Source organism: Dromiciops gliroides, chromosome 2, assembly GCF_019393635.1.
Source record: "Dromiciops gliroides isolate mDroGli1 chromosome 2, mDroGli1.pri, whole genome shotgun sequence".
Lineage (NCBI taxonomy): Eukaryota > Metazoa > Chordata > Mammalia > Microbiotheria > Microbiotheriidae > Dromiciops > Dromiciops gliroides.
The window spans coordinates 665,449,565-665,474,374 of record NC_057862.1 but is presented as its reverse complement, the minus strand read 5'-3'; the positions used below and the strand labels follow the sequence as shown (position 1 = coordinate 665,474,374).

General features: G+C 44.1%; 1 protein-coding gene across 5 annotated transcripts in view; it reads right to left on the bottom strand.

The window, feature by feature from the left end:
• Nucleotides 1–379: 379 nt before the first annotated feature.
• Nucleotides 380–24,810, bottom strand: part of ST3GAL5 (ST3 beta-galactoside alpha-2,3-sialyltransferase 5) — a 63,489-nt gene continuing 39,058 nt past the window's right edge. For 4 of the 5 annotated variants that reach the window (XM_043985505.1, XM_043985501.1, XM_043985502.1 and 1 more), the window contains exons 4-7: nt 23,439–23,782; nt 14,494–14,680; nt 11,611–11,769; nt 380–2,988 (exon numbers count right to left, since the gene is read on the bottom strand). In XM_043985505.1, the coding sequence (XP_043841440.1) occupies nt 2,740–2,988; nt 11,611–11,769; nt 14,494–14,680; nt 23,439–23,782 (939 nt within the window). In that variant the 3' untranslated portion in view covers nt 380–2,739. The remainder of the gene's footprint in view (nt 2,989–11,610; nt 11,770–14,493; nt 14,681–23,438; nt 23,783–24,810) is intronic. The other variant, XM_043985503.1, reaches the window with a different exon arrangement.

The window sequence follows — 24,810 nt, the reverse complement described above, 5'->3', positions numbered from 1 at the left end:
CAAGGAGCTTTTACTTGTAAAAATCATCACAAGAAGTATTCTTCCTCTATTCTATACTATTTATCTTGGTATAGGGATCAATCATTTTTGAAAACTAAAGAGATAATCTACACATCAAGTCATTTTGAGACTGAAAGTAAGGAACGATTCTGAGCGACATTTACTGGTTAATTTTAGCCCCGCTCTTCAGATCTGTTTTAAAAGCTTCTGAAGCCCTTAGCAACCTACAAAGAAAATCCAGCAATTCTTTGTGTAATAAACGGGCCAAAGAGTTGCTAGTATATTATTGAAACAAATCCTTCATCAACTATTTTTTACAACATATTATTAGATTAAAGATTCCGTCACGGCATTCTTTTGTACAAACGCCTTTCTATATACATATAAGCCCAGGGGACCCTTCTGACCAACTCGATGTGTCAAATCAAACAGCTCATCTGACAAGAAAATGAAAGGTGGGCTGGATTTGTTTTTTTTTTTTTAATTTTTTTTTTTTTAATGAGGCAATTGGGGTTAAGTGACTTGCCCAGGGTCACACAGCCAGTAAGTGTTAAGTGTCTGAGGCCGGATTTGAACTCAGGTACTCCTGACTCCAGGGCCGGTGCTCTATCCACTGCGCCACCTAGCTGCCCCTGGATTTGTTTTTAAGTGACTTAGGGTCAAGTCCTTTATGTCAAAATGATTTGTGTATATAAACATAATTTATATTATATTAATTTATAAAACAAAATAAATAAATGATAAAAAACAGGTCATTTAACAGACACAAAAAGACTTCTAGAAAACTAAAAGTGCTTTGTTAAGAGCTTGGTTTAATTCTGTTTTTAAAAAACTAAGGGACTATATTTAGACCTATTTATCCCCATATCCCCCAAAGCATTTTTCCAAGCCCTGTTCAGGGTTCTAGGCTGAATATAGTTGTTTTTTTTTAAATTGCTACTAAATTAGTCTGTATTTTCTAGTGTCATTTAAATGTAGTCTGAGATACAAAAAGGGAAATTTTTTCCAAAGTTGTTTCACAACTAACTTATTTTATGTTTGCAAGGTTTTATTTTGGGGTGTGTGTGTGTGTGTGTGTGTGTGTGTGAAAAGACACAAAATTATCAGTGACTCTGGATTCTTAAGTAAAAAAAAAATTAAAGGGAAGAATGTCTGATTAAAGAAATAACCTATGACAAATGAGGTGCAATGGAAACAATAAGAAGAGACTCACCCTCCAAGATTCCAGTGAAAACTGCTGAGAGACTGTGAATGCCCAAACCCTGCACACCAGGCACAGTGGGCTGATAGCATCCACAGAACTGGCCTTCTAGAAACAACCCCCTAAAACCAGGAGATACGACAAACAGTAAGCAAGAGAGACACAAAGGGGCACAGGAAGAGAGCAGCAGCTGGGGAACGGTGGGGGCAGCCATGGGGGCAGCAGCTGGAGACCCTGGCTGCAGAGAAGAGGGCATCTCCGTCGCCTGAGGTGGTTGGGTGCGCAGAAGACAACTCTTGGCTCTTCAGCATCATGTAGCTCGAAAGAGCCCAGGCAGAGAACGTGTGCACAGACGGATGGGCATGTGTGCCAAGAAGAAAGTCAAGTGCACCTCCCCAGGGTTTCACAATCTGCCACCAACCAGGCCTCTTGTTTAGCAGGGAGGGGAGGTCACTCCCTGTCTGTGTGTACAACGGTGAGAAGCCATGAGGTAAGCTCATACCAACCAACTCTATCTGCTTCTATCCCTACACCTAGAGCAAAACACAACATTTGAAGGTCAGGAAATACCTACCATAGTTAAGAAAGATTTCCATCAACTAGAAAAAGCTATAGTGGAAACTCTCACCTATCTTATCCAGGATGGATTATTCTCTGGAAATTCTGGATAACAGAAGCTTTGCAGCACTTACAAAAGCAACAATATTCAAGGGAAGGTCTCATTTAGGAGCACACAGCAGAGCATCTCGAATGAAGAGAGTGGGGCAGAACTACCAGAAGTGAAAGGAAAAACAACAAACCACAAAGAGCAGCAAAATCAAGTCTCATGGACCCCCACTTTGGGCTGCCCAACAGCCACTATTTCTCTTCCGTTACTTAGATAAAGATGGGGAGACTCTGTCCGGGCCGTCCTGGACCCCAGCCCGGTCCCCTCACCTGACTTAGAGGTTCAGACAGGGTGTTCTAGTAAGTGTTGCAGACTTCAGTCAGGACCGGGCTCTTCACTCCCTCTGCTAGCAGCCTGTGCCCCAGTAAAACTGCACCCCCAGCTCTGCTGGCCTTTAGCCCCGCTCCGCACAGCCTTGGAAGAATTTCACAGATTCATACAACCAAGTAAGATAACACACTAGAAAATAAAAATGTAGAAACCACCAGAAAACAACGGACACTTCTTCCCTCCCCCCTCCCCCCCTAATTACACGGTATTCTATGTGCAGTATGTAGACAGATTTCGAAAATGTAAATTCTCTTCCAAAATAGAATAAAACAACATCACGTAAATTCTCTTTAAAAATCTTTCCACTAAGTTCAGTTCTTAAAATCAACTTACAAAAATATTGTGCAAAAACAAACACTGACCTCAAATAAATAACACAAGAAAATAAACTGATTTTTTTAAGAGTAAGAAAAAAATCCCAGCTATTTTTCAAAATGTTAACACAATGAAAAATATGAAGAACAGGGTCGGCAACCTGTTTGTGGAGTCCCATTCAAAGCCGCCCTCTTGGGTTAAAATGCCAAGTTACTCTTAAAAATCTTTAAAATTCACAATGTATTCCTCCACTCAGGTCTTTCACAGTCCCTTCTTTCACGAGCCTTTGCAGAAACTTGGTTTCTGTGGTCAGGTTATGCATTGTTTGATCATTCATTGCTGCCATGCAGAGGTTGTCAAAGTAGTGTAAAGGGGTCTTGGGCTGGTTGAGATCATATCCGAAACCTGCCAAACTGACTTCATCACACAGATGGGTGGCCAGGACAACAGCTACGATGCCCATCGTGGGCACGTTCTGAAAAGGGAGAGAAAAGACTTGTTTACACAGACAGCCCAATGCAAGGCTCTCACGCTTCTAGCGCCCCGCGCCCCCCCCCCCATGGATAATTCTTATTCAAGGGACACAAATCACCAAATGACTCCCTTCAGTCTTCTCTTCTTCACACAGAGCACACTTCATTTCCTTTCATCACTCACTCCTCATCTGGCTCTCATAAAGTGTGGCCCTCCACATTGAGCTCAGTATTCTGCAGGAGCTCTGCTCAGAGTAGCATCACCTCCCCTGACCTGGTCTTCACACTTCCAATAATGTCGCCTATGATCCCGCTAGATGTTTCAGCAGCCATCGTTCACAGCTGACGTCTGCTGAATGTAATTATGGTCAACTAAAACCTCCCACATTTTCACATGCACTTTTGTCAAGTCAATGTCCCTGCTCCTACACTGATGTAAATGATTTTCTGAACCAAAACATAAGACTTTACATTTAGAATAAAAATATCAGAGTTGTAGAATTGGCAGGAACCTTGGAGAAAACTGATTCCAACCCCTTCATTTTACAGACAATGCCCCTGAGATACAGAGAGAGTAAGTGATTTGCTCAGCATCACACAAGGATCTATCAGAGGAAGGATCTGAGCTTGGGCTCTATCCACTGTACTACTGAAATGAAATGCACACCCATTAAATGTCACCTTGTTTTAAGGCTATCATCCCAGCCCACTGAGGTCTTAAAACACATTAACCATCCCCCCACGCCACTTCATCTGCCAATCTGCTAGACATGCTAAGTCTCTGACAGGAATGGAGGATGGCAAGGATGAACAAGACAGACCCTAGGCAAGAGTCCTCCATGATGGTAAAAGAGGCCTCCCTCCCAGGGTGACAGTGGTCCAATTAATCAATACTCTTGGTGTAGCTGTCCAACCAGCTTCAAATGTACCCAACTGTACTGCCATCACCCAGCCTATCTTGCGTCAATTTGTGTCCACCAGAATGTCATGATGCTTCATCAGACTTCTTACTAAACATCACTAGTCATTTCCCTGATGAACCATCCGGTAATCCCGTAAGAAATGAAAAATGGCATTGGTGTGTCTTCAATCAATGAACTACACCAACTCTTTTGTACTCCATTTTACAAAGCTGCCCACAAGCAAGTTCATGCTCACGGGTCTGACATTTCCAGAAATCACCTTTTTTTTCCTTCTTTTTTTGAACAACAAGAAACTCTCCAGATTCTCAGTGGTTGTTGTTGTTCAGTCATTTTTTCATTCATGTCTGACTCTCTGTGACCCCATTTGTGGTTTTCTTGGTAAAGATACTGAAGTGATTTGCCATTTCCTTCTCCAGCTTGTTTTACAAATGAGCCAAACGGGATTGAGTGACTTTCCCAGGGTCACCCAGCTAGTAAGCTTCTTGAGGCCATGTTTAAATTCGGGAAGATGAGTCTTCCTGATTCCGCGGTCAGTGCTCTATCCACTGAGCCGTCCAGCTATTGCTAGATTCCCAGTACACAAGGTCGACCTGGCATGGATTAAATCGTTTCTCATTTCCTGTCCCCTGAGAGGCCAGCCCTGTCTCTCCTTTCTAGCTGCACCTGCAGATGTCTGGAAGAGGGACAGCTGGAAAGGACCACAACATGCTGAAGAGAGCCAAAGTTTTCTAAAGGTGCTTCTGCAGGTACAGAGTAAACTCCCCAGCCAAGTAAGATGTTACAGGCTGGCATCAGAAAGTGGAGGCAAGTTCATTCTACTTCATTCTATTCTGTTCCTTTTTGAGGCGTGGGAAAGGAGAACCGTCAAAGAATGGGTTCTGTGGTTTGGGAGGTACTGACGACAGAAATAAGCCGGAGCGGCTGAATTCTTTATTTTACTTCAGTTTTCTCTATCACTGTACTATAAACTTTAGCATGGGAGAGGGTAGAACACCAAAGGGCTAACTGGTGGCCAGTGTTGGTAGCAAGAAGAACACTGTTATACCTGAGGAGGCAAGGCCCAGAAGAGCCACTGTCAGGGAGACCTGAAGGCTCACATAGAAGAGTCAATTTCCTTTTTTTTTTTTTTTTTTTTGGGGGGGGGTGGCGGGAGTGAGGCAATTGGTGTTAAGTGACTTACTCAGGGTCATACAGCTAATAAGTTGTCAAGTGTCTGAGGCCAAATTTGAACTCAGGTCCTCCTGACTCCAAGGCCGGTGCTCTATCCACTTTGCCACCTAGCTGCCCCCAAAGAGTTGATTTCTTTTTTTTTTTCTTTTTTGCAGGGCAATGGGGGTTAAGTGACTTGCCCAGGGTCACACAGCTAGTAAGTGTCAAGTGTCTGAGGCCGGATTTGAACTCAGGAACTCCTGAATCCAGGGCCGGTGCTTTATCCACTGCGCCACCTAGCTGCCCCAAAGAGTTGATTTCTTGAGGAATGTTTACTACTTTCTCTTCTAAATTACTTATTCTCTGGCCAATCCTCTCCTCCGGAGGTTTTTTTAATTTGATGTCTCTTGCTTCATTTCTTCTAGGTGGAATATAGTATTTGTGGGGAATCGATTTTTCCCTTTGAGGTTTATGCTTACAGTTATTACAGTTACTTTCTCCTTGTTTGGGGATCCCTACATTTGCAATAACTTTGGATACACATTTAAATCTCTTCAGTTTTAGTTCCTGAATTGAGGTTTTGTGCCCGGGCCTGGCTCCTCTTCCCCCTGCTGTCCTTGTGGGTGGAGTGGCCTGACCTGCCAAGTTCAGCGTGCTGGGTCTTTGGGTCCCGTACCAGCATCTCAGAGCCACTGAGCTCTCCTCTGCACGAGGGCCAGCCCTGCTTCCAGCCTCCACCCTCTAGCACACCCAAAGTTGTACCTTGGGGCTTCCTGGGGGCCTGCACTCTTCTTTCCTCCAGATACGGAGCTTTGCAGGCTGTGTTTCCTGGCCTGTGTCTTGTCACATTGGGAACCTCTCCTGTGTTGGCATTGGCTTTGATGATATATTTTATTTCCTTTTGCCTTCTGGCTTTTGGCTAACTTTTATCCAGTTATAGGATGGAAAAAGACTAGTTCCTGTGGTTTCTCAATGGGTTTCTTGATCGGGGAAGGAAGCACAATCGCTTCTTTTAGTCTTTTGAAGGGCCAACACATGGAAAGATCAGGCTTGTTTTGTCTGGTCCTATAGGGAAGAATTGGGAGCACTGGGTGACAGTTGCAAAGAATTAAACTGAGGTCTGGTGTCCGGGAAAGCCTCATGACAATCAGAGCTACCCCAAAGTGGGGTGGACTTGCTTAGGACACTGTGGGATTCCTTTAGCGGAGGTCTCCAAGAAGAAAAGACTGGAGGGTTACTCACTGAGGATACGGTGGTGAGCAATCCTTGGGAGGGATAGATTGGATGAGAAGGCTGCCAATGTCTCTTTGGATTTTGAAATTCTGTGACTTATAACCAGAAGAACAGAAAGAGCATGAGAAAGGGGAGGACTTTGAAGAGAACTGCTGGTCGCTCTCAAAAGCATTTTTAAAAATAAGGAACAGATTTTCCTACGGGTGACAGAAAGTCTTTAAATAACATCCTAGGCCTCAAGAACAGTTCTACGCCCTTATAATTCTAAAATGCTACTCTGAGGACGGGGAGGATATTTTGTCCTGAGATACTGGATGAGGACTCAGTGAGATTGTTTTTTAAATGAACAAGCAATCTGAAAAGCATTTATTTAGGATACTCATTTAGACTTTATACTAGAAACAAGTGAAGTAAACTAAGTCAGAAATAAGAACAGTTTTAAAATGCAGCTAGAATTTGACATCTTAAAAGCATAGAGATATTCAACATCTCTTATAGTGAAACCACTTTATTCATTTTTTTTTTCTTTTTCTTTTTGGAGGCAATCAGGGTTAAGTGATTTAGCCAGGGTCACACAGCTAGTAAGTGTCTGAGGTGAGATTTGAACTCATGTCCTCCTGACTCAAGGGACGGTGCTGTATCTATTGCATCACCTAGCTGCCCCCAGGACCTTATTCAATTGAACACTTTTTTCAATTAACACTTATTGTGGTCTGTGTGCCTGGCAGAGTGCTAGAAGCTTCCATTCTGTGGGGGAGGGAGACAGTGTACACACAGGTAAGCAGTCATACAGTCATTCGAAGAAGCCACGACCATTCACGGCTGTGGGGCTCAGGAAGTGGCATCTGAGCTGAGCCTTGAGGGAGGCCATGACTTCAAGGAGACTGAGGGGAAGAAGGGAAGGTTCTCAGCCCAGGCACAAACAAGGCAAAGGCATCAAGATGGCAAGTCCAGTGCACACGACCATTGGTTGGCTGGGCCAAAGTGGGGACTTGCCGCAGGGCGTCTGGAGAGGCCTATGGGAGCCACATGGTGGCGGGAGGAGGACAGGATGAGAGCTTATGGTTTATTCCGAAGGCAACAGAGATCCTCTGGAGGTACTGAGTGGGCAAGGGCAGAGGCTGGGCTGGTCAGACCTGTGTCCGAGACAGGCTATTCTGGCCATTCTATAAAGGGACAGCTGCAGAGGGTTTGTCAACGTCTAAGTGAGTCTATGAATGGAAAGAAGTGTGAGAGCACGAGATGTGGGGGCAAATGACCAGGTATTGGGGGGTCAGGGTAAGAGAAGGAAAGGTCAGGAAGGAGACTAGGATGGCAAACCTGGCTGACCCAAAGGATGATGGAAAGAAGGAAGTTTGGAGAATGAGCACAGCAGTTTGGGGAGAAAGATGAGATCCATCGTGGGGACACTGCAATAGGAAATCCAGGCCCAAGTAAGTCCAGCAGGCAACTCGCAATCCAGCACTGGCGTCTAGGTGAGCGCGGAGGGCTAGACATGTACTCCTCGGAGGCGCTACCACGAATCCATGGCAACTGAAAGTCTCTGCAAGAGAGTCAACCTCTAGAGGAGGTACAAGAACGAAATTCAGGAACCTAAGCTAAGGAGGCTGGAAGGATCCATCAGACAGACAAACAGGAGGAGAAACAAGACGGAACAGTATCTTGGAAGCCGAGGGGGGAAAGAATGTCCAACTATAACTAGGTAACTATCACAATTGCCCAGAATCACCAAAACAGCAGAGAAGCCTAGCAGAGTAAGAACGAAGAAAAGGCCATCAGATCGAGCAGTTCAGAGGCATCTGGTTAACTTAAGAATCTTCATTCAAGAGTCAGCCAGTTCCTCGGGAAATGCAGTAGTAAATGACACTAGTAATGTAGTGTTTGATAAACCCAAAGACTCCAGCTTCTGGGATAGGAACTCAGTATTTGACAAAAACTGCTGGGAAAACTGGAAGATAGTATGGCAGAAATTAGGCATAGACCAACATCTTACACCTTATACTAAAATAAGGTCAAAATGGATACACGATTTAGACATAAGAGGTGATACCATAGGTAAATTAGGAGAGAAAGGAATAGTCTACATTTCAGATCTTTGGAAAGGAAAACAGTTTATGACCAAACAAGAGATAGAGAATATTATGAAATGCAAAATGGATGATTTTGATTACATTAAATTAAAAAGGTTTTGTACAAACAGAAGCAATGCATCCAAAATTAGAAGGGAGGCAGGAAGCTGGGAAACAATTTTTGAGGCCAGTACTTCTGATAAAGGCCTCATCTCTAAAATATATAGGCAACTAAATCAAATTTATAAGAACCCAAGTCATTCCCCAATTGGGAAATGGTCAAAGGATATGAACAGGCAGTTTTCTGATGAAGAAACCAAAGCTATCTATTCCCATATGAAAAAATGCTCTAAATCTCTAAAGATTAGAGAGATGCAAATTAAAACAACTCTGAGGTACCACCTGACACCTATCAGATTGGCTAAAATGACAAAAAGGGAAAATAATAAATGTTGGAGAAGCTGTGGGAAAATTGGAACACTAATGCATTGTTGGTGGAGCTGTGAGCTGATCCAACCATTCTGGAGAGCAATTTGGAATTATGCCCAAAGGGCGATAAAGCTGTGCATACCCTTTGACCCAACAATACCACTTTTGGGTCTTTTTCCCAAAGAGATCATGGAAAGGGGAGAGGGACCCACATGTACAAAAATATTTATAGCTGCTCTTTACATGGTGGCAAGGAATCAGAAGTTGAGGGGGTGCCCATCAATTGGGGAATGGTTGGACAAGTTGTGGTATATGAATACAATGGAATACTATTGTGCTGTAAGAAATGATGAGCAGGAGGAGTTCAGAGAAACCTGGAGGGTCTTGCATGGGCTGATGATGAGTGAGATGAGCAGAACCAGAAGAACATTGTACACAGTATCATCAACATTGAGTGTTGATCTCCTGTGATGGACTATATTCTTCTCACCAATGCAATGGTACAGAAGAGTTCCAGGGAACTCGTGATGAAAGAGGATCTCCAAATCCAGGAAAAAAAAAAAGAACTGTGGAGTATAGATGCTGAATGAACCATACTATTTCTTTTGTTTTTGATGCTGTTGGTTTTTTTCTATTTTGAGGTTTTCCATCATTGCTCTGATTTTTTTCTCTTATAACATGACTAATGCAGAAATAGGATTAATGTTATTATGTCTATGTCTATGTCTCTCTCTCTCTCTCTCTATATATATATATATATATATATATAATCTATATCAGATTACCTGCTGTCTAGGGGAGGGGGAAGGGAGGGGAGGGAGGGAGAAAAATCTGAAATTGTAAAGCTTGTATAAACAAAGGTTGAGAACTATCTTTACATGTAACGGAAAAAAATACTTTATTAATTTAAAAATAAAATAAAATAAAATTCTAAAAAAAAAAAAAAGTCAGCTGGTTCGAAAGGGTGCAAGAAGTGAGAGGTTTGAAACTGAACTCAATGAATGTAGATGGGACCTTTAGGAGTGTGGCTGTGAAAAAAAAGAACCCATACAGGAAGATGGCATGAGGGGAGGGAAGGTTCATGGTTTTTCTCCTAGGATATGGAAGACCTGGATGGGTTGCTAGGCAGCAGGGAAAGAGCCAATAGATGAGGAGAGACTGGAGATGAAGAAAGGAGTGAATGACTGACAGGGCAAAGTGACAGAGACATGATTACAAGTAGAGGACTTGGTCTTGGCAGGGAGAAGGGCCCTTTAGTTGGAAAACTTTCAGGTCTATTTATTTTGTTTGTTTGTTTGTTTTTTGTTTTGCAGGGCAATGAGGGTTAAGTGACTTGCCCAGGGTCACACAGCTAGTAAGTGTCAAGTGTCTGAGGCCAGATTTGAACTCAGGTCCTCCTGAATCCAGGGCCAGTGCTTTATCTACTGCACCACCTAGCTGTCCCTTTCAAGTCTATTTAAATGCTGTTTCAATAGGGATATTCATGAATAAGCCAATCATTTTATAACCCTAAGCTCCATATAAGAAACCTTAATAAAAAGGCAAATTTATTTTTGAATACCCCACAAAGTGGGAAAGCAAGCCAACCACACTTAAAGGAAGTCAGGCTGTTCAGACCAGAAGGTCATAATTCTAGACCTACTGCACATTTAAAATACACCCAGAGGGGCAGCTAGGTGGTGCAGTGGATAGAGCACCTGCTCTGGAGTCAGGAGGACCTGAGTTCAAATCCAGCCTCAGACACTTAACACTTACTAGCTGTGTGACCCTGGGCAAGTCACTTAACCCCAATTGCCTCACTAAAAAAAAAAATAAATAAATTTAAAAAATAATAATAATAAATAAATAAATAAAATAAAATACACCCAGAGTATGTAAGAGAAAAGAAAGAGACTCCTGAGTGCTGGACAATGAAGTCACACCAAACAGCTGCATCCTACAGAGTAAAGTCAAATTTCAGTTTAGCAATCAAGGTCCTTTACAAACAGGGCTACAACCTACTTGTTCAGCCCCAGTCTTCTCCCCAAAGTACTCGATATTCCTGACAAACTCCATTATTTACTGGTTCCCCAAATGCACTCTATGTTTTCTTTGCAAGTGCTATTCTCTATACCGGTGTCTTCACCAGCTAGGCTCAAATGATCACTATTCCTTCCCATTCCCAATCAGCCAGACGTGATCTCTGCCCCCCAACCTCTAAATTCCCAAGTCACTTTGTTTCCCTTATCATTGCGAGATATATGTGTATGTGTGTGTGTGTGTGTGTGTGTGTGTGTGTGTGTGTGTGTTATTCATCTAACAAGACTCAATGAAACAACTCACCACCACCACCATCAAACAACAATAACAGGGTTATTTTCCCTACTAGATTCTTCGCCCCTCCAAGGCAGGGCCTGTTCCATGCACATTTTTGTATCCCTCACACATGCAGAGCCTCCTTTAAAGGTGTCTCTGCTCCCACAGGACTCACACTGAACTGTACCAGACAGACAAAAGCTGTGTCCTGTCGGTGTTCTGCACAGTCACAGACACAATCAGGTCTTGGACCAACAATATCCCAAGGGATTCAAGAGTGACATAAAAGAGTTACAATAGTTTAAGGAGAGGAGGAAGCCCACTAATTCACTCCAACAGTAAAGGATGAAGTCTCCTATTTGGGGCACAGACCCACGGACACGGGGCATCAATGGATGTCCCAGGGTGACCAGGCTTACGCTGCTGCAGCAGACACTAGGGAGGGGCGTTTTCACAACATTCAGGAAAATGCTAACCGCAGCCCCTCCCCAGGGCAGACAGTTTGGGGTTAAAACAAGGCCCATACCTGACTCCAGCCCCAGATTCTCGGTTGTGGTTCTGAGTAGTGCAGCATGTCCATAGCGGTGTTTTTAATGATGACTGGACTGAGAATCCTAAACTGTTTGGGTTGGAGCGGTATCTTGTCAGCGACGTGCTTCCAGAAGAACAGGCGCACCCAAAGAGGCTGGAGGGGGGAATTTTTCATAACATTAACACTAGGGATTCATGTTTATATAAGAGGCGATGGCCTCGGAGCCAGGAAGACGGGTTCGAGGAACACCCCTGACATCTACTGGCAGTCTGACCCTGGACAAGTCCTCAGCATTCTGGGTGGCCATGTGGGCAGAGAAGGTGCCCACCTACATTGGTGACCGTTTTCTCACTGGAGAATACCCAAGTCTGGTCCCAGCCTCCTTTTGTAGAGCAGATTTGGATGGGGATTACTGGGTGGAACAGGAGGTGCTTTACCTGGAAAGGCAATTTGAGGACTGAGGTAGGGGGCTGCGAGGGGTTTTCAGGTATTTGAGGGCTGTCATATGGGAGAGGGAGTAAGCTTGTTCTTGGCCTAAGGACAGAACTAGGCACAACGGACAGAGATTGTACTGCAGTAGATACAGGTGTGATCAAAGGATAAACTTCTAACCATCAGAGATACCCCAAACGGGCCCAAATGGGTTCCCTCCAGGCCCTCACTTCAGGGCCTCTTGCAGAAGGCTCTGGCAATCAGGTGTGGATTTAGATGGGACAGCACTGCAGGTACCTTCCAACTCTGCAATACTGTGCCATGCCCCACTCTGCATTTCTCAACCCCGAGAGCTTGGTGCTCCAAGTATTATCACTTCCAAATGTATCCGAGGAATCTCAGAGTTATGCGAGCACAGAAGGGGTTAGCATCAAACCTTGGTCTTCTGACTCCAAGATCCCTGCTTCTTCTCACGTACCTATGGCGTTACAACACAACCCAAACCTACAGAAAAACCTGACTGTTCTCATGACAGTTTACCCAGAGGGTGCTACGTAGAGGACAGAGAGCCTTCCACATGGCCACCAGTGAGTTAGGTCAAGCAAACAGACCCTCACAGGCTTTTCTTTTCTTTTTACCACTGCCTCCAACTTTGGAAGGAAGAAGGAGAGTTTTCTTCCTTTCTTCTCTTCATTCCTTCCTCCCTTTCTCTTCCTTTCTGAGTCCACTCAATGTTTTCAGAACGGTATAGACTGAGGAAGATATAATGCTGGTTTCTCATTTAAAACCTTCTGCAATGCCAAAGAAGACAGCATCCTAACTGCCCTATAGAAAAAGATGACAATTCTGAAGACCTTTACGATACCAAACTTTAAAGATGTAAGTTCCTCATGGATATATAACAGTCTGATGGGACAGCTAGGTGGCACAGCTGGGAGGATATGAGTTCAAATTTGACCTCAGATACATACTAGCTGTGTGACCCTGGGCAAGTCACTTAACCCCATCTGGGGCTATTTCCAACTGTCCTGATCTACATCTCGCCACTGGACCCAGATGGCTCTGGAGGAGAGTGAGGTTGGTGATCTTGCACAGCCCTCCCTCACTTCAATCCAATTCACTGCAGGTCATGACATCACACTGATGTTATGGTTTTCTCAGAACAGAAGAAAAGCAACTACGACAACAATCTGATATGCATTTGGAAAGTTATATAATAGGTATATTTTCAAAAGCTCCATTTTTCATATGGCTAATATTTGTGTATATCTATAAATATACAAAAACATATTTGTTATTGTTGTTTAGTCATTTCTGACTCTTTGTGAGACCACTTGGGGTTTTCTTGGCAGAGATACTGGAGTAGTTCGCCATTTCCTTCTCCAGCTCATTTTACAGATGAGGAAACTGAGGCAAAGAGTTAAGTGACTTGTCTAGGGTCACACAGCTAGTAAGTATCTAAGGCTAGATTTGAACTCAGGTCTTCCTGACTCCAGGCTTGGAGCTCTATCCATTGCACGCCCTAACCACCCACAAAAATATAAATACATAAAACAAAAACAAATATATAGAGATATACATATCTATCTCTATGTATCCCTGAAAGCAGTTACTCTTTCACAAGTGGTATTATGACTTAGGCCACATGTATGAGGACCTGTGACAATAAAACAGTGCATCCTTTTGTGTAAAAAACAAAACAAAAAACCCTCTAAATGATGTTGGCTTTGCTCAAAATATTATTGGAAGTTCTCTTTTGGAGCTGTCTATAACTGGTATTACATACTTTTAAATAGACTCAGTGGTGATACATTTTTATCCTTTGAGGGTAGAATCAATTTTTGAGAATGGCCAAAAGTCATTTGGAAACAATTCTGCTAAATGACACATGATTAAACTTGGGGAATGTCATGTTTTCATATGACTGAAGTAGGGATGAGGCTGTTTTTTTCTTGAATGGCTCACTATCTAGTTCTTTTTTTTTTTTTTTTGGAGGGGCAATGAGGGTTAAGTGACTTGCCCAGGGTCACACAGCTAGTGTCAAGTGTCTGAGGCCACATTTGAACTCAGGTCCTCCTGAATCCAGGACTGGTGCTTTATCCACTGCGCCACCTAGCTGCCCTCATTATCTAGTTCTGAAGGCAACTGACAAAAAAGTATTCCAAAAAAATGAGCTGTGCAAACTCTTCATCTTCAGCCTCCCCAAGGGGACCACTCTGGAGGATAATTCATGTGAATGAACAAGGTCTGCTCTATTTGTTTTTAAATCAGTCCACTGCTACTTCAGACCTAGTTGAGGGTGAATAAGAATCTGAGTCTCAGTTTCCTCATGTGTAAAATGAAGCAGTTGGGCCAGGTGGTTCCTGAGGGTCCCTCTTCCTGCACTAATCTCAAACCTCATTTTAATCAAAGCATTCACTCTGTAGATGGATTTCGGTTCCTTACCACAGTCTCATTTTTTATCATTGCTTCCAGCCAGTTGAAGTCCACGCTCTTAAATAAAACGGCAACAAACAAGTCATTCAAATAATACTCGAGGTCAGATAATGGAGCTCCTTCGGGATAGGTCATCCTTATAGTAGTTTTATTCCCAACATGATCTGTATACCCCTGAACCGGTGCACTGTTCAACCTATTTAAAAAGGAAAAGTAAATTTTACAAGAAATGCCACAACTTTATCAAACTAATTACCCGGCACTGACTTCCACGTTATTTAAACAAGGTGTGCTGTGCAGTTAAAACCATAAATGCACATTGAGCAGTGCTTTTCACATCCTACACAAATCGGAGATCACCATTGAACTCCAGAGTCAAATTCCCTTTATTTTCATTTTTTATAACCATCAACAACAAAACTAACAATGAGATGGTATATTTTCTAGGCTTCTCAGTCAAAGATTTCATTGGTTAGAGAAAATCTTTATGAAAGCCTGCTTCCTTCCCATGTTTTCAAAAATGATACCTGATAAATGCATTTCATGTATACAAACATTTCATGTATACAAAGCAAGTGGGTCAGTAGTTGTTCATGTTGGCTTGGTCACTTCTTTTCTGTAATAATACCATCTGTATTCTTTTTTACTCTTTTGAAATATTATAGTCTTTGAAATATCTTGAAAATCAATCCCCGATTGTCTTTAAAATTGTGTAGTCTGCAGGATGGATTTCTTCTGTCTGTGTATATTTTGGTCATTCTTCCTATAATCTCCTGAAGGGCCTCTTTAAAGTTCCTTACCAAGCACTTTAGGCACTTAGGCAGTAAAGTCAAAATTATGAGAAGGGTTATAGAAGAAATGCTGGCAAATCTATTCCATTTCACACCCATTTATTATCCTGCTTGTCTCAACAGTCCTCAGTCTTTGCTGGATTCTTCACTGATCTCCCATTATCTAAGTGTGAATGTCCCTCCACTTCTTCCCTGGGGCCTTTTCTCTATCCATTCTTTCCCTTGATAATCTCAACCACTTTATTGGGTTTATGAGGCTTCTACCTTCTACGCTCCCACATGTAGATAACCCTAATCACTCTCCTCAATTCTAGTCTACAATGGATCATAGGCTTATAGGTGCATAGATTTTCATATTCACAACCAGAGAGGTGCATTGACGTTGGAGGGGTCATAGCATCTAAGATCATCTATTCCAATTTCCTCCTGGCCATCTGCCTATAGTATAACTTTACCAAGAAGTTCCAAATGTCCCAAATCAGTCGTATCATCTCTGTTTACCCCGCCCCTCCTCCAAACCTTCCTATTCCTGTTAACAGCATCACTTATCTCCCAAACAGACAGGTTTGTAATCTCAAAGTCATCCATAACCTTTCACTTTTCCCTTATCTCTGTAGCTAATCACTTGTCCAGTCAATTCTACCTTCACAATACCTCTCAAATCAGTCATCTTCTCTCTAATGGCCAATCCGCAACCTCTCACCTAGACTACTTTAATAGTCTCTTAGTCTTCCAGCTTCCAGTTTATCTTTTCCCCCATCCATTCCCCACAAGGCTGCTACAATAATCCTAAAGCACTTTCCCCTGCTTTGCCTTCAGCAAATCCAGCTTTAGGATTAAATACAAATTACTTGGTTTGGTACTTAAGGACCTCCACAGTTTGGCTCCTGCCTTATTTCACATAACTCCCCCTACCCCATACTCTTGAGCTTTTTTTTTTTTTTTTTTGCTTGGGGCAATGGGGGTTAAGTGACTTGCCCAGCGTCACACGGCTAGCAAGTGTCAAGTGTCTGAAGTCGGATCTGAACTCAGGTACTCCTGAATCCAGGGCTGGTGCTCCATCCACTGTGCCACCTAGCTGCCCGTACTCTTGAGCTTTTAACCAGCATTATTCCTCATACCCCACCTTCCATTCCATTCCTGATGCCTGTGTACTTGCACCAAGTGCATCCCACAGGCACGCAATGCATTCCTTTCTCACCTCCATTTCTTGGAAACCTTATCTTCCTTCAAGGCTTCATTCGGGGGCTTGTTTCTCCATGAAGCCTCTCCTGATCTCCCCAATGTCCAGTGTCTTCTCCTCAAATTATCTCGTACTTACTTGTTTTCATGTTGCCTTCTCCCAGAAGAGGGCAATCTCCCTAAGGGAATGGACGCCATACTTCTTTTGTTCCTTTAACCCTGGCTGTAGCTCCTTACGTAAGTCAGGGCTTTGCTGAATAGAACTAAATCTCTTAATGTTTGGAGACCTTGGCTTTGTGAAGCTTAATGCTGTGTCTTCTGCGAGCTTGTTTTCCCAGATACACCACTTTTACTGTTTTACCAGGCGTTGTTGTTCACAATGCTCTGCCGCTCTTCCTCTAAGCATTTTGGAAAAGAGCATGTACCCTGTCAGTTCTGACTTTAGTTGCGAGATGTCCCTACTTGGCAGAGAGATTACATTTTTTTCTGGCTGAGCCAGTTTCTGGGCTCTTTGGTCCCCTTGTTGTGGCATCTGTTTTATGTAAGTTAAACTTTTCTTCTCGTTTTCAATTAAAAAAGAAAGTTTTATTTTAACTTTGTTTTACCCAGTGGGGGACCAAAACAGACAACTAATTTGGGACCGAGTCCCATATTGGCCATCATTTCCTGTCTGCAAAGATAATCAATTGTATTTGTGGCATGAAGCTGTTTACCATTTACCACACCTAGTGCCTCTTTTGGAAGGAGCTGTTTGAGATACACGGTGTCTGCAACAGGAGGAAAACCCGGTGGGGCCTCAGGAAAGGTGCTTAACTCTTCGGGCTTCATTTTCCTCATTGAAAAAACTGAAGAGGTTGGACTGGATGACCTCTAACATCTCTTCCAGCTCAAAAATCTATGAAAGTGGGAGGAAAGGCAGGGAGCTCCCGAACTCATGACATGGTCGCTCCAAGGGACGCCCAGGTGGCACCATGGGAGGATGCCCAGAGTGGCGGAACTCACAGAGGAGTGTGCAAAGCCAGGAATGGCTTGGAAGGTCGGAGCAGGGGAGCTGCTGAGCTGATGCAGGGGTTGGGCCCGGCACCACAGTCGCCCTGACACAGATCCAGTCCCAGGAAGGCCTCACCAGAAAAGGAGACCCCCAGAGCCTCTGAATCAGCTGAAGCACCAGTGTCATCTGGAACTAAGCTCACAGTCTGGTGAGTGGGCCGAGCCCTGGGCAGGGGGGAGACTACAGGGGTCTATGCTGGTGCTAAGACAGAACTGGGATTTTACACCCCTGTTGAGAACCAGGTGGTAGGCTTGAGTAGAAGTGGCCCAGGTGGGGGAGGGGCACAGGCTCCTCGGAGCTAACAACCACAACACACAAAGCTGGTTGATTAGCAAGTTGGTCTGGGGTCATCTATGGACCAGGAAACAGGCCAGGCGAATTAAGAACCTGATCCTCCTTAAATCATACCACCTGGGACTTCTTAAGCTTGGGATACTGCAGCCTGGACACAGTGCCCCACTTTAAGGAGCTAAAAGTCAAGTAAAAGAAAGGCAAGATGAGCTGACAGAGAAAGGTGAGGACCATAGAAAGTTTCTTCAGTAACAAGGAAGACTGAGGTGCACCCTCAGAGGAAGATGTCAACATCAGGGCCCCTATATCTAAAGCTTCCAAGAAAAATATGAATTGGTCTCAGGCCATAGAGGTGCTCAAAAAGGACTTTGAAGATAAAATTAGAGAGGTAGAGGAAAAAATGGAAAGAGAAATGAGAGTGATGCAGGAAAGACATAAGAAAAAAGTCAACAGCTTGAAAAGTCAAATGGAAAAGGAGGTACAAAAGCTCTCTGATGAAAATAATTGCCTAAGAATTAGGATTGAACAAATGGAAGCCAGTGACTTTATGAGAAACCAAGACACAATAAAGCAAATCCAAATGAATAAAAAAATAGAGGGCAATGTGAAATATCTTCTGGGAAAAACTGCTGACCTGGAAAATAGGTCCAGGAGAGATCATTTGAAAATTATTGGTCTACCTGAAAACCATGATCAAGGAAAGAGCTTAGACACCATCTTCCAAGATATTCTCAGGGAAAATTGCCCTGAAATTCTAGAAGAAGCAGCTAAAATAGAAATTGAAAGAATCCACCGATCACCTCCAGAAAGAGATCCCCAAAAGAAAACTCCTAGGAATATTATAGCCAAATTCCAGAGCTCTCAGGTCAAGGAGAAAATATCGCAAGCTGCCAAAAAGAAAGAATTCAAGTACTGTGGAGCCCCAGTCAGGATAGCACAAGCTCTAGCAGCTTCTACATTAAAGGACTGGAGGGCATGGAATATGATATTCCAGAGGGCAAAGGAAATGGGATTACAACAAGAATCACCTACCCAGCAAAACTCAGCATTATCTTTCAGTGGAAAAAATGGGACTTTCATGAAAAAGAAGACTTTCAGATATTTGTGATGAAAAGACCTGAACTGAATGGAAAATTTGACTTTCAAATACAAGACCCTAGAGAACCATAAAAAAAAAAATTGGAGCTGGGGGACATACCTGGGGTCATGCAGTGGGCGACTGTCTTGTGTCTGAGGCCAGGTTTTGGCTGGGATCCCCCTGGGTCCAGGGGTGATGATTTGTCCACTGTGTCACTTAGCTAGATGATAACATCTTTAGGGTTAAATTGAGGGGTGAAGGGAATTCACTGGAGGAGGGGGAAGGACAGAAGTGAAATCCTACATGAAAGTAACAGGAAAAGGCTTATGGAGTGGGGGAAGAGATGGGAGAGGAGCAGGGCAGTAAATGAATTTTACACTCTTCAGAAAAGGCTCAAAGATCTTAAACTCATCAGACCTGCCTCAAGGAGGGACTAACACACACACACACCCAACTGGGTGGAGTAATCTATTTAATCTGGGCAGTAAATGAGCCTAACACTCATCAGAATAGGCTCAAAGACCTCAATCTCATTAGAATTGGCTCAAGGAGGGAATAATGTACACACTCAATTGGGTGAAGTAATCTCTCTAACCCCATAGGAAAATAGGAGGGGAAGGGGATAAAGAGAGAGGGGCAAAATAAGGCAGGGCAGAGTGGGGGAGGGGACAGACAGAAGCAAATCCCTTTTGAAGAGTGATAGGATGAAAGAAGATGGATAAGAGAATAAATATCATGGGGAAGGGAATAGGATATAAGGGAAACAACAATAGTAATAATGAAAAAGAGAAAAGGGGGAAAAATTCTACAAAAAATATTTATAGCAACTCTTGGTAGAGGCTAAGAATTGAGAATCAAGGGAATGTCCATCAACTGAGGAATGATGGAAAAAGCTGTGTTATATGATTGTAGTGGAATGGACTTGTGCTACAGGAAATGACAAGCAGGATGATCCCCCAAAAACCTTGAAAGACTAATGAACATTGATGTATAGTGAAGTGAGCAGAGCTGGGAGGACATTGTGAGTAGTGACAGTGGTATTGTTCAATGAGTAACTGTGAATGACTTAACTACTCTCAGCAGTGCAATGATCCAAGACAATCCCAAGGAACTAATGAGGAAACTTACTATGCACTCCCATAGAAAGAACTGATAAAAAAAAATCTATGAAACTATGAAACAAACATTTGGGTCTTTACTTTTGTATATTAAATCATATCTCCTCCAACTGTTTGAATAAATGAAATGACAGAAAAAGCATTTATTAAACGCTTACTATAAGCCATGCCTTGTGCTGAGCGCTGAGGATACAGATTCAAAATTAAGACAGTCCCTGTCTCAAAGAGTTGACACTCTAATAAGAGAGGGAGGGAAGGAAGGAGAGAGGGAATGAAGCAAGAAGAGAGGGAAGGAAAGAAGGAAGGAGAGAGGGAAAGAAGAAAGGAAAGAAAGAAGGAAGGAGAGAAGGAAGGAAAGAAGGAAGGAGAGAGGGAAGGAAGCAAGAAGAGAGGGAAGGAAAGAAGGAAGGAGAGAGGGAAAGAAGGAAGGAAAGAGAAGGAAGGAAAGAAAGAAGGAAGGAGAGAGGGAAAGAAGGAAGGAAAGAGAGAGGGAAGGAAGGAGAGAGGGAAGGAGAGAAGGAAGGAAAGAGTGGAAGAAGAGAGGGAAGGAAAGAAGGAGAGAGGGAAAGAAGGAAGGAAAGAGAGAGGGAAGGAAAGAGGGAAGGAAAGAAGGAAGGAAGGAAAGAGGGAAGGAAGAAGAGAGGGAGGGTAAGAAGGAAGGAAGGAGAGAGGGAAGGAAAGAAAGAAGGAAAGAGAGAGGGAAGGAAAGAAGGAAGGAAAGAGAGAGGGAAGGAAGGAACGAGAAAAGGAAGGACAGAGGGAAGGAAGGAAAGAGAGAAGGAAGGAAAGAGGGAAGGAAGGAAGGAGAGAAGGAAGGAAAGAGGGAAGGAAGGAAGGAGAGAAGGAAGGAAAGAGGGAAGGAAGGAAGGAAGGAAGGAAGGAAGGAAGGAAGGAAGGAAGGAAGGAAGGAAGGAAGGAAGGAAGGAAGGAAGGAAGGAGAAAGGGAAGAAGGAAGCATTTATGTGCCAAGTGCTTTACAAATATCTCATCAGATGAGGTCACCCCATATAAGGAGTGGTAACTAAGGAGTGTTATTTTGATTAGGAAAGGCACAGAGATGATGAGTGGAACCACAGGAGAATAGAATCTCGTGCGTGTGTATGCATGCGCGCGCGCACACACACACACACACACACACACACACACACACACACACAATGAGAGTTGAGTTGATTATTATCCCAGAACGGGAAAGTGAGGGTACAAGGTGTGAGTGAGCTAGAAGGGGTCAGATACAGAACACGCTGGAGCTGGGCCCAAAGTGACCACTAGTGGGGACACCCTGTGCATCCCCTGTTGAAGGGCTCAAGTCCTCTGGGGCTTGGTTTCTGGTCTGGGTGGCATGGTGGCTGACAAGGAAATGACCAGGGAGTAGAGTGACCCTAGCGCTGGAATGACTGCATAGCAGGGAACATGGTCATTTGGTTTAGAGGCCTTTGTGAAGTTCCTGAGAAAAACCTTTCTCCAGCCTCTCCAACACACATGAAATACAATTATCTTCACTATGGCCTTTCTGCTTAAGCTCCTGACAGACACGAAATGCTGTTTATTGTACTCTGGAGAAAATGGAGAATCCCCCTTGAGCCCCTCCTAACACCAGCCCCCTCTGAGGAAGCCCCTCCTGGCCTCTCTGTGGCCTCCAACCCCTCTATCACCCTTTTCTCCTACACGTCACCTCTCCCACATGCTGGCCCATTTCTCAGTCTCCTCTGCTGGATCTTCACCCAGGCCGTGCTCGCTGACTGTGGATGCCCCTGAAGCCCGAGCCTGGGCCCTCTTCCTTTCTCCTCACACACCATTTTCCCTGCTGACCTCATTAGCTCCCTTGGGTTCCATGACCATCTTTATGTCAATCATTCTCCATCCTATTTCTCCCCTAACCATCCAGAACGGGCACTCGCTATCTTTCCTCCCAAGCCCTCCCTCTCCCTAACTCTCCTATGCCTCCCAAGGGCCCTAGTACCCTCCCGGTTACTCAGGCTTGAACCCAGGTGTCCTCTTCAACACCTCCCTCTCCGCGGCCGGGTCCAATCATTGCCCTTGATTCTGCCTGCGCTACCTCCTATCTCTCCATCCATGTCTCTATCTCTCCAGCTCTTCCTTATGTCTCTCCACTGACCTGCCACCACCCTAGTACAGGCCCCCAAGGCCTCACACCTGGACTGTGCCAACAGCCTTCTGACTGGTCTCTGTCCCTCCAGTCCGCTCCAACTCAAGGTGAGCCTCATCTCTCAAACTGATCTTCCTCGAGTGTGGGTCTGACCACGTCTCCCCTTATTCGACCCACTCCAGCGGCTCCCAATCACTGCCAGCATCAAATCCCCGGCCCCAGATGCTCCGTGATGGGGCGACACCAGCCTCTTGGCTGCTCCTCTCACAAGCGGCTTCATCTCCCAACCTGGGGCATTTCAACGGCCGCCCTGATGCCCCACACTTCTCTCTTCCTCCCCACCTCCCGGCTTCCTTCAAGGTCTAGTCACAAACCTCACCTTCTGCAGGAAGTCTCTCTTGATCCCCCTCATTCTTGCACCGTCCCTGTGTCGATGATATCCACCTTATTCTGCACACGTCTTTTTAAGTGGCGTGTCAGACCCCGTCAGATGGGGAGCTTTTACTGAAGCCAGGGGCTGTCTTTTGTTTTTCTTTGTATCCCCAGTGCTTGCACTGTGTCTGGTACCCAAGGGGTGCTTAATAAATGGCTGTGGGCTTCTTTCAGCTCTATGGTCACAGTGGTAGTGAGTAGGTTAGAACTGCAGTGGCTCCATTTCTTTAGGAGTGCATCGGCATCACCTCACTCTTTACCCATTCTGCCCCCTCTCCTACGATCCTCCCCCTGTCAAAGCAGAGGAGGCTATCAAAGGATGGAGGGGGATGGCATCTGTTTCCTGGGTCATTATGGTCAGAACATGTCTTAAGCGGGGGCCACGCTGCTGGGGATGAGCTCTGGGCAAGCAGACATAGTCCACTGCAAGGACTGAACCCCCAACCTTCCCAGCTTGATGGAATCTGACAGAGCTCCCACTGGCAGACCCTCCAAAGCCTAAGGTTACCCTCCATGGGCCTATGAGGAAGTGAAGAGACTGCGCTGCCTAAAACACCAGATTCAGAAGGGCATTCACTGTCTGAGAACTAACTGCACCCAGCCCAGCCTCCCTGACCAGGCCTTACTATAGGCCTGCTGTGACTTGGCTCCACCCTCATTTCTACAAGTCCCTAATAAGAGCCTCCCCTTGCTTCTGTCACTTGTCTGTTGTTCTCCCTACTCCCTCCTGACGTCCTCAGTTATTTCCTGTGTATCACCTCTGTCTAATTAAGGACCAGCACTCCACGTATCCCACACAGTAGTTAGGGCAGTGCTCATCACACAGGAAGGACTCAAGAAGTACTTACAAAGTGAATTCTCTAAGAAACAAACTCAATTTTAATAGTAGACCAGCACCTACCTTATCACCACATCAAACTGATTCAATATATGGCCCAGTCTGAGTCCATTCAGTATGCCACCATTTCCCATAACAACACAATGTTTACAACGTTTGGCTTTCAAGTTTTCGGGTAGATCATGCTCAGGCAAAAGTTTTAAAAGGTTTTGCAATTTGCTAGAGAACTTGCGAAATCCGAATGGAGGGTCATATTTATATAGATCTCCATTCATTTCCATATTTTCTTTTAGAAAAGGGGAGGAATCCATGCCATATTTCTGATCAAATAAGCGCTCCATCTCCTTTTTCACAAAATGGGGTCGACATTCGCCTTGCAATACTTGGCGAGCATACTTCTGTGCTCTCTGAAAGAGGAAAAAAGCAGAATTTGATCTGAGAATAAGTTTGAAACATTATAAGTATTCAGTTATAGATACAAAGTATCTTAAAAAGACTCACCTATCTTCGTTGTGATTCTTTTCATTTAGTAAACATAAAATATATTTTCCCACATTAACTAAGAGGATTTATATATAGGAAAAAAAACAAAACCTTAGGGACAGCTAGGTGGTACAGTGGATAGAACACCAGCCCTGGATTCAGGAGGACCTGAGTTCAAATCCGGCCTCAGACACTTGACACTTAACTAGCTGTGTGACCTTGGGCAAGTAACTTAACCCCAAATGCCTCACCCCCCCAAAAAAAGAAAGAAAAGAAAAGAAAAAAACTTAGAGGTTTGGAGTTATAAGCTGACTAAATTATCAAGCAGTATTTACTTCATGAGTGCCCACTAATAAATCAATGATCTTACATCAGTTGCCATGTAGTACAACCTGACCCTGTTAAGAATTTTATAAGTTTCTCTAAAGTAAGCTGAGATTTTAAAAAATCTATGTTTAGGTATGAAAGACTTGACTTTTCAGGTTTGCTGTTTAGTGTTACCACATCCCATAGATGCTGCCTATTTTTAGGTCATGTCTTAACTTCAGTCAGGCTGGTAAAAAAAACCACCAAACCTACCCACCAACCTGGCCACCAGCCTAGCCATGGGACCTGTGTGCTGACAATCTTCGAGATTCACTTGGCCGTGCAAGGGAATGGCCTTGCGGCCTTTGTACTCAAAAGCTGACTCTAAAGGAATATTGCGAAGCCCGTGCCTTCAGGTGCCGCTGGAATGTGTCCTTGAACAATTTAAGACTGAGAGGTATGTGTAATGGGAGCCAGAGCTAGACATAGTCGTGCAGTCTGGGTCCCTGAAAGGCTGGAGGTAAGGGCAAACGGTACAGCCAGGAGGAGAACCATTACCAACTTACCGTGTCCCTATCTGGGAAGGACACGGTGGCAGGATCTAAAGGAAAGGGCAGGGTGGACTCCAGGAGGCAAGGAAGAAGAA